This window comes from Anolis sagrei, chromosome 3 (genome assembly GCF_037176765.1).
Source record: "Anolis sagrei isolate rAnoSag1 chromosome 3, rAnoSag1.mat, whole genome shotgun sequence".
NCBI lineage: Eukaryota > Metazoa > Chordata > Lepidosauria > Squamata > Dactyloidae > Anolis > Anolis sagrei.
Genome location: NC_090023.1, coordinates 89,364,243 through 89,384,932, shown reverse-complemented (window position 1 = coordinate 89,384,932; position 20,690 = coordinate 89,364,243). Strand labels below are relative to the sequence as shown.

Genomic DNA, 20,690 nt, shown 5'->3' with positions numbered 1-20,690 from the left:
ACCATTGCTTTTACTATGCAGATCTTGGTTGCCAGTGTGATGTCTCTTCACTATCTTATCGAGACTGGACATTGCTCTTCTCCCAAGAAGTGTCTTCTGATTTCCTGGCTTCAGTCTGCATCTGCAGTAATCTTTGCGCCTAGAAATACAAAGTCTGTCACTGCCTCCACGTTTTCTCCCTCTATTTCCAAGTTGTCAATCATTCTTGTTGCCATAATCTTGGGTTGTTTTTTTTTAATGTTTTGCTGCAACCCAGCTTTTGCACTTTCTTTTTTTACATTGATTAGAAGGCTCCTCAGCTCTTCCTCACTTTTGACCATCAAAGTGGTGTCATCTGCATATCTAAGGTTGTCAATGTTTCTTCCAGCAATTTTCACCCCAGCCTTGCATTCGTCAAGCCCCGCACATTGCATGATGTGTTCTGCATACAAGTTGAATAGGTTGGGGGAGAGTATACAACTCTGCCGTACGCCTTTCCCAATCTTGAACCAGTTTGTTGTTCCATAGTCAGTTCTTACTGTTGCTACTTGGTCCTTGAACCAAACTTGGCACACAGTTCTCCCATGACCAACAGAAAATACTGGAAGGGTTTGGTGGGCAGTGTCCTTTGGTTTTGAAGTTGTAGTTCACCTACATCCAGGGATCACTGTGGACTCAAACAATGATGGATCTGGACCAAACTTTACACGAATACTCAATATGCCCAAATGTGAACACTGGTGCAGTTTGGGGAAAATAGAATCTTGACATTTGGGAGTTGTAGTTGCTGGGATTTATAGTTCACCTACAATCACAGAGCATTCTGAACCCCAACAACGATAGAATTGGGCCAAAACTCCCACACAGAACCCCCATGTGGGCCACAGCAACGCGTGGCAGGGGATGGCTAGTAGTCAATAAAACAGAAATAGATGTTTTTCTGAAACTCCCTGCCTATCTGTTATATTAAATGCAACCGTTCTGTATGGGGCGGATGAAGGGGGAAAAGAGGGGTTCTGGTGTGCTTGAGTGGTGGGTGCTTGAGTGGTGGCCAGACCCGCTCCCTTTCCCTTTCCCTTTGCCCTGGAGCCCGAAGAGCAGCAGCTGCCTCCCGGCGCCTCCCCGCGAGTCACGACTCCAGCCCCGCGAGCTCAGCCGCCTTCTCCCTCGGAACTGTCAAGTCAACCGAGCCTGGGCGTGCAGTGGGCGGGGCCAGGGGCAAAGGGGAGGGGCCTCTCCTCCAAAGAGGAGGGGCCAGGTCGTGATTGGGCCCCTCCTCGGGGAGGCGTGGCCTCCCCCGCTCCTCGAGCCCCGTCCCCATTGGCGGGGAGTTGTGTCAGTGAAGCTGAGAGAGGTGGGGAGGAGAAAACAACCACCAGCCCTCGGCAGCACTTCCCTCGGCGCCTTTTGGAGTGAGCGAGAGGCGAGCAGAGCAGAGGAAGAAGCTAACGACGGAGAGCGAGGAGGAGGAGGAGGAAAGAGGAGAAGGAGAAGAAGAGGAGGCGGCGGCGGCTGTGGGAGGCGAGGCCTGGTGAGTGGGAAATGGGGGGCCGGCCTTGTCCCACCTGTCGCCTTCCCCCTCCGCCCATCCCATAATAACCGCCCCCCCTTTTCAAATCCCACCCACCCACGCCTGCCCGCCGCCCACTCCTCACTCCCCACTCCCTCACTCCCCAGCCCTCCCTTTCCCCTCATCCATGTGTGTGCTAAGGGTGGGTGCAAATATTATCACTATCATCATCCCTTTTCAGGTATTTTTGTATTTCCTGGGTGGATTTCTAGTTCTGTCTTGTATCCACATTATTATCATCATCATTATCATCTCCATTTCAGGTATTTTTGTATTTTCTGGGTGGATTTCTAGTTCTACCTGCATCCACATCAATGTTATCATCTCCTCATTTCAGGTATTTTTGTATTTTCTGGGTGGATTTCTAGTTCTGTCTGCATCCACATTATTGTTATCATCACCCTTTCCCTCTCCATTTAAGGTATTTTTGAATTTTCTGGGTGTCTGCATCCATAATAGCAGACCCTCTTCTTCCACCATTCAACTCCTGTATCTCTTCATCATGGTGGTCTATGGGAACCCGTCACTTCTTGTCTCTGTGCCCCAGGTTTGCCCTGGTTTCAAGATCAAGGTGACAAGGGCTTCCCAGGGATGCCTCCCTTCCTCCTCACTCCCCCCCCCCCCAGTCGCCCTTTTCTCCCATCATTCAACTCCTGTGCTTCTTCATCATGGTGGTGAATGGTACCCAAGGGGTCCACTTGACTCCACATCCCCTTTTTCTTTGCCCTGGTTTTGAGATCAAGGTGAGAGGAGATCACCCCAGGAACCCCCTTCATCCTTCTTGTGTGCTTGTGGTGTGTCATATATCATTATCTTCCCTCGGATTTCTCTCCCCCCCCCACCTTTTCCCTTTAAAAAGCCCCACATGTTCCCTTTTCCCTCAGCAACCAGTGAGTAATGTTCTGTATGAAATGCTTGCTGCCGCAGACTCCTTATTCTGGCTCAGCTCTCGCCTCCTTTCTGCCTGTGGTATCTATGGAAAATGTGGCAGGGATGGTTTCCGATGCCATGCTTCATCATCTCGCTCACTTCGGATGCTTAAAATATACAGTTCAGTCATTGAATTCTTAATGTGAGAATGCACACACAGGTGTGGGGATGCAAATTTGGACAAATCGATTTTTTAAAAATCCTGTTGCATTTTTCTTTTGGTGATATAATTTTTAGTCTCAAGCTTCCAGATGTTGCGGTGCTGTCATGGTAGAGACAGTTTTCGGGAGGTGGCTAGATGCAAGGGCAAAATCCGGGGAATACCATGGAGCAGAGATTTGTTCCCCATTTTCCTCTTGAAATGAGGCTTAGGGATTCCCTTTCATGGTGCCGTGCCATGACTTTGGTCTCTAGTGCACTTTAAATGTCAATCACGTTGCAATCAATTAATGAATGTATTATGGTCAGAAGCGCTATTGATTGATCTGTGTTCCTAAGTAAAGACTTAAAATATGCATTCTCTCCCTGTATGTGAAGCTATTTCCTGTGGGAAAAAGCTTGCTTTTATAACAAAGCAGGTTATGTACATTGCTTGGTTTGCACATCATATCTGAAATCTTCTTAAGGCTTGTTGTATGTGTTTAGTTAAGGGACGCCATTATCTCTGCTAAACGTTCTTAACTGATGTAGCTGTGGCTAAAACATTGTAATGGTTGCTTTAATCTATTACAAGAAGTACAAATGACAAGAAAACAAGCCAACCAACAGTCCTTTCAGTACAAGGCAGCCCTAGTGTAAAAGAAATGTAAAAGGTTGGAAGACAAAATATAATGACTAATTAGAGTGTGTAATTTTCACAATTTTCATGGCTTCTCTCGCATAATGAGTATAATTCAGGACCCATGGCCTGCTTTTCTTACCTGTGGCAATATTCCAAGATTGGCCCCAAATTAGACACTTTTTAATAAAATGAGCAGTGGTTATATAAATTACTAGGAGAGGGAGATATTAAGGAAAGAGCCTAATGGAGATAATCTTTTGCACTCTTTCTCTCCAGTTCATTTATATGAACATAATTTTTAATGTAACAGTTGCATTATTACATGCAAAAAATGTACCTTTTCCCATCTGCTATGGATGTAGAACCATGAGGTTTGAAATGAATGGTGGAGGTATACCAGTGGTTCCCAGTCTGTGGTCCATGGACCACAAATGGTCTGCAAGAACTACAGTATGGTATGCAGCTTCACCGTTACTACTACTACTACTGCTACTAGTAATAATAATAATAATAATAATAATAATAATAATAATCACAACAACAACACAGCCCAACCAAACAAAAAAATTCTTGGTGTCTTTGTTTTTAGGCCTGTTTCTGGGGCTATTTTGGGTGCTGATTCAGAAAATTGCATTGGATAGACCACATCAGGTCTGAATTATTAAATATGGTTTTCTGTGGGCATGCAGATGGCGATTACTGGATGGCATATGCTCTGTATCAGAAACTAGAGTTGATGTGGTCTATCCAATGCAATGTTCTGAGTAAGCACCCCAAATAATAATAATAATAATAATAATATCAATAATAACAACAACTTTTTTTGTACCCCACCACCATCTTCCCAAAGAGACTTGGACCAACTTACCTACGGGACAGAAAATCCAACAGACATAAAAGCAAACAGCGAACAATCCATTAAAACAAAACCATCACTAAAATAAAATAAGAACATCATGAAATACAACAATCCATATAAGCACAATAAACATATGAGAAAAAAACAGTAGCATTTAGGTTCCATCAGACCATGTTCAACAAGAATCAATGACCATAATGGCATGGGATAGTACAAAACAACGTATTATAGGGCCAAACCTATCTGGTGTGGTGGAGGCTCCTTCTTTGGAGGCTTTTAAACAGAGGCTGGATGGCCATCTGTCAGGGGTGCTTTGAATGCAATATCCCTGCTTCTTGGCCGGGGGTTGGACTGGATGGCCCATGAGGTCTCTTCCAACTCTATGATTCTATGATTCTAAACCTAATCTAAAAACTGATTTGTAATCCTTATGGTACTAATGTTGGAGAGTGGTCCCTGGTCAAGTGATCCCTGGTCAAAAAAAGGTTGGGAACCACTTTGGTAGACCATCAAAGTGTGCCAAAAAAAGAATAGATTACAATAATCTCTCTGTGTTTTTTTTAATCAAATGAGGGGGTAATCTTCTTTGAACTCTATGATATCTGATGTTGACATAGGCTAGCAGTTAAATGGTATAATTAAGCATTCCTTAAAGTAATAAATATAAATAATTGAAAAAAGTAATAATTATAGATTTGTAAAACTAGAAACAGTATATTTCCAAATACACACATATCTAGCACAAGTTGAGTATCCCTAATCCATAATGCTTGGGACCAGAAGTGTTTTTGGATTTTATGTGTTAGAATGCCTGTATTTGCCTATGTGTACATAATGAGATGAGACTCAAATCTAAAAATTAATTAATTAATGTTTCATACAAAACGTGAATTGTGTGAAATTACTTTCAAGCCATGTGTATTATGCATAATCTGAAAGTAATTTCCCACAATATTTGTAATAGTTTGGTACATATAAACAAATTTGTGGTATTGAGCTATCTGAAAGCATAGTCATCAGTGTCTCAACCACCCATATGTACAATTTTGGAATTTTGGAGAAGGGATGCTCAACATGTAGTCTAGTTTCCAAAGCAGATCACAAACATCATCTTGATCATTACAACATTATGTAAGATAAATTAGTATTTCTGTGCTAATATTACAGCTATGAGATAGCAATTTCAATCAAGTCATATGGTTGGATTTGAAACTTGGACCATCTTAGGCACCATCACACTACACTTCTTACTTAATTAGTGAAGTATTTCAAGTAGTTATGATTCAGTGACTCAGCTTAGTGCAATCCAGCATGCATAGGTCAGTCCCACTGAAATGAGTGGGATAATTGTGTAGAACAGCTGGTGGATACTAATAATACTAAATTTCAGATTCCCACTATATTTTAAATACGAATCTTGAAGCATTTAGTGATTCATGTTTACAATGATCTTATGACAAATTACTTCCAGAGGTGCCCTAAAATTATAAGTGCAGGATTTTCACTTTGTAATAAAAGTCTGATTTTAACTTTTTAGTGTTCTTAAATTTCTAAGACATGTATCTGTTCAAAAGAGAGAGAGAGATAAAAAAACTAGATATTACACATCTTTTTTGGAGAAAAATCAAACATAGATGTCCACTCAACAGGGAACATACAGAAATGTTGTTCATTAATTTTATTTACATTTAATCAAAGCATCTTCCTGATTACTGTAGCTGTTATCAGTTTAGGATGGTTTAGGTATATAGCTGTATTGGGGGTGTGTGCGTATAGTCAGTCCTTTCTCATACTGATCTTGAATATTCTGTTTTAAGGGGAAAAAACTCATCTTTCTCCACCAATATATTTATGATATCTTGTACAGAAGTCTATAATGCTGCTGAAATACTTTAAACATTTCATGGATGGCTTTACCACACACATATTCATGTTCTTGCAGGCATTTTTTTTATTAAACTAATCATTCGGAGTTTGGATTTATGAGTTGAATATATTTACAACATAGATGTGGATTCATTTCTATGAATGCCTGTTCTGGTGGTTGTGTTTAGTGATACGTCCCAATATTATGTGCAGGGAACTACAGCCTTATTCTCTGAGGAGGTGCAGAATGTTGTACTATCTGGTCTAATTAATATTTTCTGATAATGCTCTATGTTAGAACTGATAATATTTTTTTCATATTAAGAGGGTCTTTAAAAAATCCCCAACAATACAGCATAAAGGTTCTTACATTTCATTTTCTCTGCTTATAGAGTTTCACTTGATTGCTGCTCTAAAAGCAATTCTAGTATTATTTTATTTTTGTAATATGTAAATATCCAAAAAAATGTGCCATACATGATTATTCAGTTTATGTACAGCCAGACCCACTCTGATTAGTATATTTCCAAGAAAGTGCTCTTAGCAGTGCAGTCTGCAGTAAGAAACAGAGGATTGAAACATTATTTAACCTAGGAATAGAACCCTTATTTATTATTATTGCAGTGACTTTGAGATAATATATTGGTATCTTTGGTAGCTTGATTCGTAGGTGGGATGAGAAGATAGCAAACATAATTTTTTTTTTAAAAAAAAAATCAAAATGAAAAGGCACATTTTCCAAAGTGGATGAAATATTACTTTCAAAAACTGTGGTAGACATTTCTTGGCAACAACTTGCAATGAAAATATGCATGGATTAACATCACAAGGTCTGATGGCAGTTCATAGCTATTTAATCCTCGTTACCCTGTACTAGCTGCTAGACATCACATTATCCTGCCATTAATTGTAGTTATCTTCAAAATGCCCTCATTGTATTCTCTTTCCCTCCCCCTCTGGAATATAGGCAGCTGACAGCTGGTCAATTGGATTTGGGCCAAAAATTATTTCTCATCATCCATTGTCTTCTATTCCTGTCGAGAAGCTTTTCAGGAGTTGTCAGTGGCTGTCGTGGGGTGGAACAGGGGAGACTGGATCTTTTCCCTTATGTGAACTTCATAATGTCTGTTGAATTTTAAAGCACAATTTTTTGTTTTATATAGCTGTCATATTGCTCTACTAATTGAATAAATTGTATATCTAATATAGGAAGAACATAAGCTAGGATTTAGGGTGAGATATTGATTACAACAATTCTATGATATAGTCTGCTATTCATATCCCCATGTTGCTGTGGTGGAAGCTACAACTGCTGTGTCATAAACATCAGAATCTTAAATGGACAAGAATATAGCTAACAGATTGCAATATAAAGATGTAAGGTTGATTAGGTAGTTCTTCATGTGATTTAAAAATGTATGTACTACAAATGTCATCAGAACAGAACAGTTTCCCACATCAGTTGAGATTCTGCAGCTACACCAAGGACAAATGACCCTTGATTGTCAGAGATAGGTGGTTGGGTTGCTATCACTTGAAACTACTGTGCTGCTTTGCTCGTAAATTCCATATAAAACTGCCAAAGTCGTTTTCAGCCTCAAAAGTGGATGATGGGACATTGGGTGAGTTGGTTCTCTACTACTCTTAGAATCCAACACAGGTAGCTCTGAGCTGAAGGTGGCAGGATAAATTATTAACTTGCCTATAACTGTGTATGCCCAGGTTTGGATCAATCCTGCAGTCAGGCTTAGCTCGCCATTCCCTAATGCTGGGAGGAAGGCTGATGACTGTCTGGCAGTTATATGGCAAGAACCTCTTGGAGGTTTTCTTCATTTTAAGTAGTCATATCAAATCTGGCACACTCCTCATTATTTCTTCATGGAAGGATGGAAGTTTGCCTCTTTGTGTGTGTGTAAAAGTACAAATTTTTGCTAGTTTGGTCTTTTAGAGCAGTTAATATAATGAAAAGAGTGGGATCCAGAGAAATATTGTGTTTAATTTTATCAAAATAAATAGAACTTGATTTAAATAATGATGACCTTGACCCGCTGAAATTACTGGGACTTAAATGCATCTTAATTTCTCTGGCATGCACCCAATAAAGCAGCAATAAGTAAAACAGTTTACAGCAATATGAGTCAGCACTAAAAATAATGGGAATAGTATCAGAGGTTAAAAGGGAAGTGAAATTAAAAGGTCTTTGCACGACACACCTAAAACAGGAAGTGTCAGATAATCCTTCCTGGGCAGAAGAGGGAAGAGTAATACAAAGCGAGGCTCTAGAAGTTACAGAAATTCATTATTTTTTGGCACCCATCTCATTTTCTCTGAGGGGTACATGGAGTAGGGACTTGAGAAGCCATGATGTATGGAAAAGTTGATGTTTATCTCCATAATCTCCAAATTGCCTTTCATAAATAACATGTAAATGGGTTAACATAATGGCCACAAATCTTGTAGATCTTTAAAAGTAAGCACCAACACTTTGCATTGAATAAGATTGTACTATTCAGAATAATTTTCAGTTTCACTGGTGAAAGGATATCTGCCACTGAAGTTGTTTGGAGTAGTGAGCATAGCAAAGCTAAGCCTTCAGAGGGAGTGCAGGTCCTTCTAGAACAGCTTGAAACTCACCTTCCTAAGTCACCAGCAATATTTATAACTCTTCAGGATTGTGTTTAAGGTTTTTGGCTGTCATCCAGTCCACTGCTGCCTTTAAGCAACAATTTAGCACTTGTACTGGCTTACCGGAATCAGCTATAAAATTCCATGAACATGCTGAAGTTTAAGCTCAAGACAGATAACCTTGTTATCAAAAAACATAGAGAACAAAATAGAACCTTCTGTAATTTCATAGGATTGGCATTATGGGGTTGAGTAGAAATCCTTCAGTTCCACTCCTGAACTCAAACATGGTGCAATGTACAAGCAAGAAACCTTTCACTCTGACTCTGAAAGCTTATCCAGAAGGATATTGCATTTAACAGTGTTGAAAATCTCTAATACAGTAACTCTCCATGTCCCTAAATCTACCAGACTTATCTCAACTATTCATAAGACCACATTATGTAAAAAGTAATTGGAGCTAGAGCCTGCAAGACTCACTAGATATCTTTTAGAGACTGATTTAACTTAACTGTAATATAGGGGCAAGGGGAGGCATTTTTGCTGTTTTGAGAAACCATGCATCTTTATCTTTATAAACAATGCCTTTGTCTTTGTTTAGTGTTTGTATGTATGTATGTGTGTGTGTGCAACCGCCAAGAACCATTTAAAAAAAAAACCTCTATTAAGCATATTGAATGTAGTATCGGCCATGCATGTACATATAGTATCATCAGAAAATCATGAACTTTGTTCTGATTCAGAATATTTCCATTGCCTTCCTTTTCTGTTTTCTCTAGTATATCTCATATCTCCTCTACTATTTGTTGTTTATGCATTTAAAGAAATCAGTTATTGATATTGGCAGTCCTGTAAGATGATCTGGTTTTTGGTCACCTGTGTTGTATGGCTAAAAATAAATGAACCTTTTCCTGGATTGGGCATTTCCTAGGAAGAAATATAGAATATTATTATTGTATTCTGCTATATATCAAAAACATGTATTTTAAAGGCTAAATAACATGTAGATCACATAAAATTTATTCTGATTTGGATCATGATATAGTTAGTAGAAATTATGACTGTTCCTAATTAGGTGTAACTATAGTTCGTTTCATTGAGGTGCTAGGATAAACTCATGAAGATCAAAACTTGATTATGGTTAATATTTGTATGCATCTGCACTAAGGGAGCATGTTGTGTCATGGGCCATTCTTGATCTATAACCAGAATGAAGATACTACATTAATTATACATATTTGCACAGCCTTAAATGCAGGATATATTTGCTTGTTCTTAATGATTACATTCCTTGGTGGTTTGGAACTATGTAATTTGTTTATTTTGTTTATGAGCCTAATCCAAAATCTCTGATTGAGCAGAGTTTAAGTCAAATTAATATTTCTGTTTGACTCTTTATCTCTTCAAGAACACAAAGTAAGATTAGTTAAGGAGAAGAGCAGCAAGCCAGTTTCTAGGACGTCTCCAAAATCTGTGGTGTAGAAGTAAGAAGTAAGAATCTCTAGGACAGACAGTAGATACTTATCTGTGGGTTGAATTGATGTAAATATATTACTGTCATTATCATCATTTCTCCAAATCATCAATATCTATTGTAGATTTAATATTTTATCTAAGAAAGCAGATGTTTTCCCCAGTGTAAATTGTAGAGTAATTTGATAGACTGTATGCAACATGTGCATTTAAATTAAATTCAGATGCCATTTTATTTTATTGACAGAATTTTTATTTATTTATTTATTTATTTACTACATTTGTAGACCGCCCTTCTCAGCCCTAGGGCGACTCACGGCGGTGTACAACATATAAAACCAGGTACAATTTCAACAAAGCAATTACATAACAACAATAAACAACAACACTATCAATAATACATTTATACTAAAGCATTCGCCACGTCTCATCGTTGAATCACAATCCGAATCTCATTGTCCATGTTCCATTCTAATCGTCATTGCCAATTGTTGCAGCACTTACACAAACGCTTTCTCAAAGAGCCACGTCTTTAGTTTCTTGCGGAATGTCATGAGGGAGGGCGCCACTCTGATGTCCACAGGGAGGGTGTTCCACAGCCGGGGGGCCACCACCGAGAAGGCCCTATCCCTAGTCCCCGCCAGGCGTGCCTGAGAGGCGGGCGGGATCGAGAGAAGGGCCTCCCCAGACGATCTCAAAGTCCTCGTGGGCTCATAGGCCGAGATGCGGACGGACAGGTATTTTGGTCCGGAACCGTTTAGGGCTTTGTAGGCCAACACCAGCACCTTGAATTGGGCCCGGTAGCAAATCGGCAGCCAGTGGAGCTGGTACAGCAAGGGCGTTGTGTGCTCCCTGCGTCCCGCTCCCGTTAGTAACATGGCTGCCGAAAGCTGGACTAGCTGGAGCTTCCGGGCCGTCTTCAAGGGCAGCCCCACGTAGAGAGCGTTGCAGTAGTCCAAGCGGGATGTGACCAGAGCGTGTACTACCGTGGCCAAGTCAGACTTCCCAAGGTACGGGCGCAGCTGGCGCACGAGCCTAAGCTGTGCAAAAGCTCCCCTGGTCACCGCCGAATTTTTAAATTCTTCCTTGAAGTAGTTAAAGCTGTGATTGAAGAACTAGAAAAAGCACAATTAAAATAATTCAGGAAACTGTCACCAGCAAAGAAGAAGAATGACATAACTGACTTTGACTATGAGTATTGTCTAAATAGGAGGTGCTAAATGCTACAGTTCTCTTCTACAAATCTCAAAATTTGGACGTAATCTGTCTTACTGATATCTAGGTCACATACAGATAAAAGTAAAATCCTTGAATTTGTAGACATGTACTGGTAATCGCAGCTAAATCTAATATTGGTATACTTTATTAATTTGGTCCTTCCAACTGGCAGGATTTGAACCATCTTATAAACCATTTTTTTGTGGGCAGACCCATGCAGAGTGCATTGATGGAGGTGTCACAAGTCATAAAGGATACTGGGCAATTCTTATCTTCTCGCAGTGGAAAACACATTGCTTCCTATTTACCATCATAATACCAACCCAATAACCTAATTTTCAGGAAATTGAGTGCTAGCTATAAATAGAAAGATAGTAACCAAGAAACTGGCTGTGTTCGCCATGATCATTGGGACTTAGCTTGCATTTTTTTATTCTCAACCAGTCTATCACAGATTTCAGGAGTAGTATTTGCCGTAAGAGCAGATGAGAAATGGAAATAGAACAGGGTGTGACTGGCACATTGTATTCCATTGGCCAGGTTATCTTACACAGCAATTTCATGTTGTTAAAAACCATTAGCAGCACTTAAAGAGGTGTGGATTAATAGTACTTGTTCAAAATGTGTACTATATCTGGTCTGGCACTTACTGTAACCCTTTTAGAAGGATTTTTTCTAAGATTTTAATAAAGTTATAAGTAAATGCAGTGTTTGGGTTAGCATTGTTTTCTTGTTTGTTTTTTTGTTTTGTTATTTTTAAGGACTTTGCTGTTAATTACCGTATATTATTTTTAAAAGTATGAAAGACAAAATTAACTGCTATAGGACATCTCAAGACTTCTGCCTGGAAATAAGCAATTACAAAGTACAGTGTTTCATTACTGCTTTCAGATAAAAACTCAAGTTTTTTGTTAAATAAATATATGCAGACTTGCATAGGTAAGAAACTGTTGTTACTTCCCTATGAAAAAGGGAAAGACACCTTCCACCAGACATGAATGAATATTTGGACACCACTCCTTTGAAAGATGATGAAGATCTCGGCCTTCTGATAGTTTTGAAAAACTGATTCTGCTGGTCTGAGAATTCTTCAGTTTTTAATTCTCAAAATATATTTTTCCAAGCTCTTTTTTATTACAGTACATGCTGCTTTTTCTACAAATATTATAAAATATGTTTTAAATGTCACATCCTATTCTTTAGGTTCCAAAACAGGGAATTAATAATTCAGAAATAATTATTTTCACACCTTCTATATCTGTTGGGTCTTACGGCATAGAAAGGATAGACAGACAAACTAGCTGAATACAGCTAGTGTTGATTCCTGAGAACTTTAATTATTGAATTTGTGCAGTTTAGTGTGTTGTTCCAAAAATAAAAATAGCAGCTAAGCTTTTTGCATAATGTTTCCAGTGTCAATGTGTTGTCTTGATTTTAAATAGAGTTCAAGAAGCTCTGTACTGACTGTTTCCTGTAGACATGTTAAAATGTTTAAAGCATTAGAACTATTGTTGGAGAATATCTTGCAGAGGAGAACTCTTGAGTACCTATTTGATGATTGTGATATGGTTGATATTATATATATTGGAGCATTTCATATGTGTGTATACTGGCATTAAATGTCTTGTATATTAAACTATAGCTAAAATTCAGTTTTTAAGTTTGTAGCAGCAAAGGAAATATATTTTCCATATTCAATTACTTTGGGGTTTCTTGCAATTATTGAAATGTTTCTTCTTACAAACTCTTCTAATCTTTTCCCACCAGTATTGCCTTTCTTTTAGATCAGTGGTTCTCAACCTGTGGGTCCCCAGGTGTTTTGGCCTACAACTCCCAGAAATCCCAGCCAGTTTACCAGCTGTTATAATTTCTGAGAGTTGAAGGGTAAAACATCTGAGGACCCACAGGTTGAGAACTACTGTTTTAAACAGCCATTTGTTATGCTTTCTCTTACCTAACTCATTGCTGCCCCCAATGTCATCTCCACCTATCTCCTCTTCCATAGCAATATTAGCCTCTCATGTTCCAGTGACCAACTGAAACATTGGTCCACTTCTTAACATGGCTAAACTCTTCCATTTTTTCTCTTCTTCCTCATATGGATTTACCTTGGCATGCATTCTCTGCTTAGTTTAATACAAATTTCCTGTTGCTATGCAGACCAAGTTACCTATTTTAGTCATCCTACTTTTGCATTTCCTGGACTGTGGCTTCCCTGGTTCCAACTAATGTTTAATTAAATGTCCATAGATTCTTGTTAGACATTTAGGTTTTTGTTTCCTTAGTGACTATATTGAGCTTTGTTTCCCATCCAGACAACTGTTTCATATTTCTTGCAGAGAAATTGAATTGTCAGTGTTTTCTCTTTTATAATGCCACTCTAGACACATTGAATGTTCAGGCACATTGAATGTTCAGACATTCAGTGATGGCACGGCGTTTCAACACAACACAGCATTTCAGCCACCAACTAAGAAGCTTCACAAGTAGGCAACAACTTTTCATCTTTCAGTTATTTTGGACTGTGGTTTTTTATTCCTACAGTAGGAAAAATACGTACTGTATATAGCTCATAAAATGACTGTTTCACAGAAAACATAGATGGTGAAGCTGCATTTTTACCAAAGGAAATGAAACAGATGGACCTGTGTATTAAACTAATGTTACTGCGATATCTAAATGACCATTGACAGAGAAGCCTTTAACAGCCGCACTAAACTACATTCTGCAGGAGGCAAAAAACGGATTTTAAGTGTTCTTTTTCTCTAGTGTGATGAAGTAGTAAGAGAGACTTTGCAATGATGTTCAGAATTTTTTTTTATTTAATTGCTCAGACACAGTGATATTGTAGTTGTTAGATTACACTATGTAACATGATTTTTGTTCCTGGATTATAAATGTCATTTCGTAATTGGGTCTATCATAAAAAAATATGGAAAAAAATATTAAACTGCAAAAACTTTGTTACAGTGTGTACATTAAAATGACGTTTTCATTAGGGAAAATTGCAAACAAAGTGTCTAAACCAGCAGTTCTCAAAGTGTACCCCTTGGAGCCCTTGGGGCATGCAAAGCATATTTGAGCGGTTCTTTGCTTTCCTCTTCCCCCTCCAACCTTTACCTCCTCTTTCCTGATCCTCCCCTCCCACCCCCTTGTCCCCTAAAGCCATTTTCCTGTTTAATTGTGTGGTACTTATTTTGAGAGTAGTTGTTATACTCTATAAACTTTGTTTTTGTGGCTGAGGATAGTATTGTTATTTCCTTCAATCTAGGCCAGTGGTTCTCAACCTGTGGGTCCCCAGATGTTTTGGCCTTCAACTTTCAGAAATCCTGGGAGTTGAAGGATGGGATATCTGGGAGTTGTAGGCCAAAACACTTGGGGACTCACAGGTTAAAAACCACTGCACGAGGCCAAGGGTTCTCAAACCTTTTTAGTCACAGAACCCTTTTTGAAGAAAAAGTTTCTTGTGGAGCCCCAAGAAAAGTTTGTGTGTGTGTTTGTGTGTGTATATGTGTCAGGCATGGGCAAACTTTTGACCAATATAAACTTAATATTATTTCAGTGGAAGACCCCAGGGGCCATCCAGTCTAGCCCCCTTCTGCCATACAGGAAAAGCATGATCAAAGCATCCCCAAGAGATGGCCACCTAGTCTTTGCAATAATAATAATAATAATAATAATAATAATAATAATTATTATTATTATTATTATTATTATTGGAGCAATCCCAGGGGGCATCCAATCCAGTCCCCTTGTGCCATGCACGAAAAGCACAATCAAAGCACCCCCTGAGCGGTGGGAGAGAAATAACACTTTCAAAACAGAAACAGAAAAATTTCCAAATTTGTTGCATAGTGTTTTCAGGGGGGAATCTTGCTGAAGAATGAATATTAAACAATTAATGAAGATAATATCATTGGCAATATCATTAAATTAGTGAGATAAAACCCTTACTAAGAAGAAGATTATGGCACCTAAGTGCAACTTTTTATCCTTTTCTTGTTACTTTCATGTTAGTAGATAAGTACAAAATTGGTTTGCTGAAATGAATGTGTGTTTCTTTTCATGTGAACTTGTCTAAATCTCATGAAAGTTAAGGGACATGGGAAAATTGAGTTTTTTTCCTGAATTTTCCAAGTATTTCCCCCCCTGGAGCTTAATTTCTCTCGTTGCTGGGTTACATCAGTGGGATGGAATAATTGAATGCAACCACTAGGATTATATCCAATTGTGACTTTGTATTGTTGAAGGCTTTCATGGCTGGAATCACTGGGTTGTTGTAGGTTTTTCAGGCTATATGGCCATGTTCTAGAGGCATTCTCTCCTGACGTTTCGCCTGCATCTATGGCAGGCATCCTCAGAGGTCGTGAGGTTGCTAATTTTTTGCCGTTCACATTCCCTAATATTATTCATTTAGAAATCATTTTTACAAGCCTATTATCACTGCAAGGAATTTTAGTTATTTCCAGTTCCGTATATTCGCACTGCCACTTTCTTAAAGGTAAAGTTCTCACATTTCTTGTTAAGTCCCTCCCTCTTGTTCCGACTGCTATGTTTTCTTGTTATTCAAGCTATTTTGTAGTTTGGATGTAACAACAGCTTTCTGTAGATGGAAGTGCTTTGTTCTTGAAGACTGGCTATATCTCATTATTCAGCTTTTACCTGCTCCACAACTCACCTTGCTTGGTAGGATTCTTCACCCTTCTATATAACATTTTAAGGAGCTTGAAGGAAGTAGCCATAATATAACTTGCTTATTTGACAAGTATTCTATCAGAAGTACCTTGTTATTTATTAGGCTAGGAAAAGCAAAATGAGTACAAAATTCTCATAATGAAAAATTTGCTCAGTAACCTAATGAGCCTCTACCAGGGTGAACATCATGAACAAACCTTCCTTTCTAGTAAAAATGCTTGAATGAAGTAGAGCAGTAAGTATACTTTTTAAGTCTCACTACATCAGTACACTGCTGAAGAATTTATTCGGGCAAATGGTTCCTTCCTACTAAAAGAGCAACAGCTTTCTTTGTAAAATAACTGTCCTTCATTTAATTAGCCTGGATTAATATACAGCTCTGTAACAAGAAAAGAGATTGTATACCACACCTGGCTTTTTTGAGCTTTGGCCAATCCAATACAAGTATTGCGAGGTGCATCAAAGTCAGTCAGCTGAAGTGGATCTCCATTGGAATGTGACTCTAGGCTATGATACCTGGGCGTACACATTTTCATCTCTAATTTGGACAGGCAAAGAAAAAGGTTTTAGTGGGGAGAATTGTAAGAAAGTCAGTGTTAATTGTATATGTAAGATAGGGGAAGAGCCTCTGCAGTATATTTTGGCTCTCAATGGATTTTTTCAAGACTTTTTCAGACTTTCAGATGGTACTGCAATAAATTAAAATAGAAGTAATATGTTAGCTGGTGAAAGACAATATAACAATTTCATTCCATATCTGAAATTCATTTTCATGCTGTTGTTTGGAATTCAATGAATGACCTTGTTACCTAGTTTTTCCACTGTCCTTAACTTTAAAGTTGCAGCCAGGGAATTAAAAGTTCCAGAATGATTCCTCTTAGTAGTTAACAGGGAAGGAGTCATACTTTATAACTAAGCCCTTGAAGGAGAAATGCTGTTTTGAATAACTTACTTTGGAAACTATTCTGTCTTCAAATTATCTCAACAATAATGCAAATAAAAATAACTCTTCTTTTAATCAAGAGCTTAGACCGAGGTCTTCGGTCATCTTGTATCTCCAAGTGATTAACAGAGATTTCTGTTCCATTTACATACATTTACATACAATTAGCTATTCAGTATCATAGTACTAGGGATACAGAATCTAGCACTCCAGTTTATTGATCTGCTTCTATGTACTGACTGAATGATTTACATTCCTATCCTGAAGGCTTGTTTTCCATGAACAGCTTTGTTCTAAGTGCAATGAAGTGTGAAAAAATATACACATTTTGCAAACAATTAATTTAACTGCATACTTGCATTGTTATTCATATAGGTTTCAAAGTAATGTACAAACTTTTCCTGTTTGTTGTTGTTGTTGTTGTTGTTATATTTATTTATTTCCCACTTTATCTCGCCCGCAGGAGATTCAAAGCGGCTTTACATAAAAACTACAATTTAAAATATACAAATATTAAAACAGCATTAAACATCATTAGTATTTTAAAAAATCAGATTACATTCATAAAAACGTATAAAACCACAGCAGCCCCTAACATGCTCTTAAAAACGTTGTTATATAAAAGCCTGACTGAATAAAAGGTTTTAACCTGCTGCCAGAAGAACAGTAGGGAGGGAACCATTCTGGCTTCTCTGGGCAGGGAGTTCCAGATTTGAGGGGCAGCCACTGAGAGAGAACGTCCGCTCTCTCTTTCCCACCAACCGAGCTTGAGATAGAGATGGGACCAAGAGAAGCGCTTCTCTCGAAGATCTCAGGGCAGGTTTGTACAAGGAGACACAGCCAGTCAATTAGTCTGGACCTGAACTGTTGGGCTTTAAAGGTCATAACCAGCACTTTGAATTGTGCCCAGAAACAGGCTGACAGCCAGTGGAGCTGTTGCAACAGTGGGGAGGTTGTCTGCTTCCTGTAGCCAGCCCCAGTTAGCAACGTGGCTGCAGCTCTTTGAACCAGCTGAAGTTTGTAAGCACTCTTCAAAGGCAGCCCTACATAGAGCGCATTACAATAATCCAGATGGGATATAACTGAGGCATGTACCACTGCGACCATATCTGGCTTCTCAAGGAACAGATGCAGTTGGTGCACAAGTTTTAATTGTGCAAAGGCCCTCCTGGCTACCGCTGAAACCTGGGTCTACAGGTTCAGTCTCGAGTCTCAGGAGAACCCCCACATTGTGAACCTGTGTCTTGAAGGGGATTGAGACCTCATTCAGCAAAGGCTGATCTGCCTTCTGACTGACCAGGAGTAACTCTGTCTTGTCTGGATTAAGTTTCAATTTGTTTTCCCTAATCCAGTCCATTACTGATGACAGGCACAGCTTCCATGCAATAGAAGTAATAGAGTTGGGTGTCATCTGCATATAGATGCCACTGTATTCCAAATATGTCTGAAATGGGCTTCATTATTTTTATCTGTATTTGGTACCCTTACATTCTTTGGTTATACTGAGTTATTTCTTCAACAGAAACTATGTTTGAAATAGTAGTCGAGATGAGGTATACTGATAATCTATAACATGTCTTTTATGTTCTGATATGTATATCTCAAAGATGTTAAAAAGAATGTTAAAAAGGACATAAAATGTAACGGTTTGTCATGAGCTTTTATGCCTAACAAGTTTTGCATATGATGTGGGCTTTTGGAGTTCAAGCCAACCAAATGCAGGATCATCTGGGGATCTTTTCTTAGGCTTTCTGGATTTTAGCATCTAAAACAGAATATTGTCCTTCTGTTTTAGGTGCTGTGACTATGAAACTATTTTAAAGCTTTGTTTATTTATGTTTTCAGAATTACTTTTTCTCTAAGTCTTGTTCGTTTAAGGGCTTGTTCGTATACATTGTTCAGTTTGAGGTGATTATTAGTCAATTGCAATTATGAACTGTATTCATTTTTAATAAGAGTATTGGGAAGCAGGTTTAGATAATGCAGTTACATTTTTTTCATTTGCAGGAGCCCCTAAAAAGTGTATATGTGAACATAAGAAAATATAATCAACAAATACAGATTTCTTCTATCAAAAGCCAACAGGAAAGCCTTCAGGTCTTCTGTATGCCATGTTGTGTGATTGTTGTCCCATGAGGAATTTGTCTTCATGAAGATTCCTAACATTGGTAATGTGATGAATAAATTTGAGATCCTTGGGGTTGTAGGTGAAGGTAAGCTTATATATTTAATATAATTTAATTAGAGGCTCCATTAATGAAAAGATCTTAGCCTGACTAGAATTGAAATGTTGATTTGATGGTGTCTGTAGAAAGTAGAGGAGGCGGCAAGGCTGCCTTTTCCCATTTTAAGCAAGTGAGGGGTAATGGGGTGAATGAGGATACTGCTTTCATGCTAAGAGGGGCATTTTTCTATGCTTTCATACTGGATCCCTAATGGAGACATGTAGCTTACCTTGCTCTCCACTCCCATCTTTTTCCCCAGGCTACATTTTCATTTCTCCCTCGCATTTTTTCACTTTCTGCAATGCAATTTAAAACCCCTCCCTATTTATAACCCCTCAAATGATCCTCTCCAGGAAGTCTGTTATATAGCATAACTGCCATAGTTTTAGATTACAAACCTTCAGAATGAGTAGCTTTCATGGAAACCTGATTATTTTAGTTCATTATAACATCATTGGAAATCAAAAGTACATTTCCTTCCATGCACATCACTGCTTTTCGAGTTGGAGTTTGTATTGAGATTGAGACTTGTGCACATATAGAGTAACTAAAGTAATAGAGGAACACATTTCAAAACACATGAAAATCCATTAGACAACTTTCAGTATTTGAAGCCTTATTTAGCAGTAGAATAAATATTGAAATGTTTTCAAGAATTCTGGTGGTTAATATTTTGTTCCTTCTTTTGTGATTGTGGTCTAGGAGCTTATGGAGTTGTACTTAAGTGCAGACATAAGGTAAGTAAAATACTGCAACTTATGCAAAAAATTCTGAGGTCCTCAATTATTGTAGAAATTCTTTCAATAAACAATTGAATTAAATTACTACCATGCTGGACTGATTGGGACAATCATAGTTGGATGGCAAGTGACTCGACCTGTGGTCTCCCATTTCCCCCTTTATTCCTTCTTTAAGATATTTCAGGGTTAGCTTTTCCATCCAAAATGACAAAGTTTGTGGTTATTTTGCAAACTTGCTATTGTTTTTGAACTGGCAAATAATTTTGTCCAAACTGACAAACAATTATTATACTGTATTTAAACCAGCCCACAGTCTTCGAATCCTTCAGAGAAGTGCGTTCTAATTTTTTTGGCCACAGCATTATTTTAAGAGGAAGCACTCTCCTTACAGCATCTATAAGCCACTCAAGAAATGTTAGATTCATAATGGCACCTGCTGCTTGAAACCCAAGTGGGAAGCTATACTACTAGTATATGGGGTCTTAAAAGGGCAGTAAAGTGAGCCAAGTTTTCCTCCATTTCAGTGGCTTTAAAAATTATATTAGTGAAATAATCATCAGTACCTGTTCTGTGTACATATTATGGAAAATAGAATATAACTGCAGACTTCTAAATACTAGTTTACAGTTTTATATGCTCATTGTATAAATTGGACTAGATATTTCAAGTTTTTTTTACTGCCTGCCATTTAAGTAACTCAGGCAAATACTGCTGAGTTGCCTGCAGTACTATGAAACATGGCATCTGCTTAAACTGCTCAAACCAGTCAGACTCAAAAAGCCACTA

General features: G+C 38.3%; 1 protein-coding gene across 3 annotated transcripts in view; it reads left to right on the top strand.

Annotated features, from left to right (window-relative positions):
• The first annotated feature begins 1,304 nt into the window (after positions 1-1,304).
• CDKL5 (cyclin dependent kinase like 5) overlaps positions 1,305-20,690 on the top strand; it is a 69,290-nt gene continuing 49,904 nt past the window's right edge. Inside the window, exons 1-3 of one of the 3 annotated variants that reach the window (XM_060770066.2) lie at positions 1,305-1,510; positions 18,947-19,152; positions 19,867-19,901. In XM_060770066.2, coding sequence (XP_060626049.2) covers positions 19,089-19,152; positions 19,867-19,901 — 99 coding nt within the window. In that variant the 5' untranslated portion in view covers positions 1,305-1,510; positions 18,947-19,088. Of the gene's footprint in view, positions 1,511-1,619; positions 1,692-18,946; positions 19,153-19,866; positions 19,902-20,690 lie in introns of those variants that run through there. The other 2 variants (XM_060770067.2, XM_067466788.1) reach the window with 2 other exon arrangements.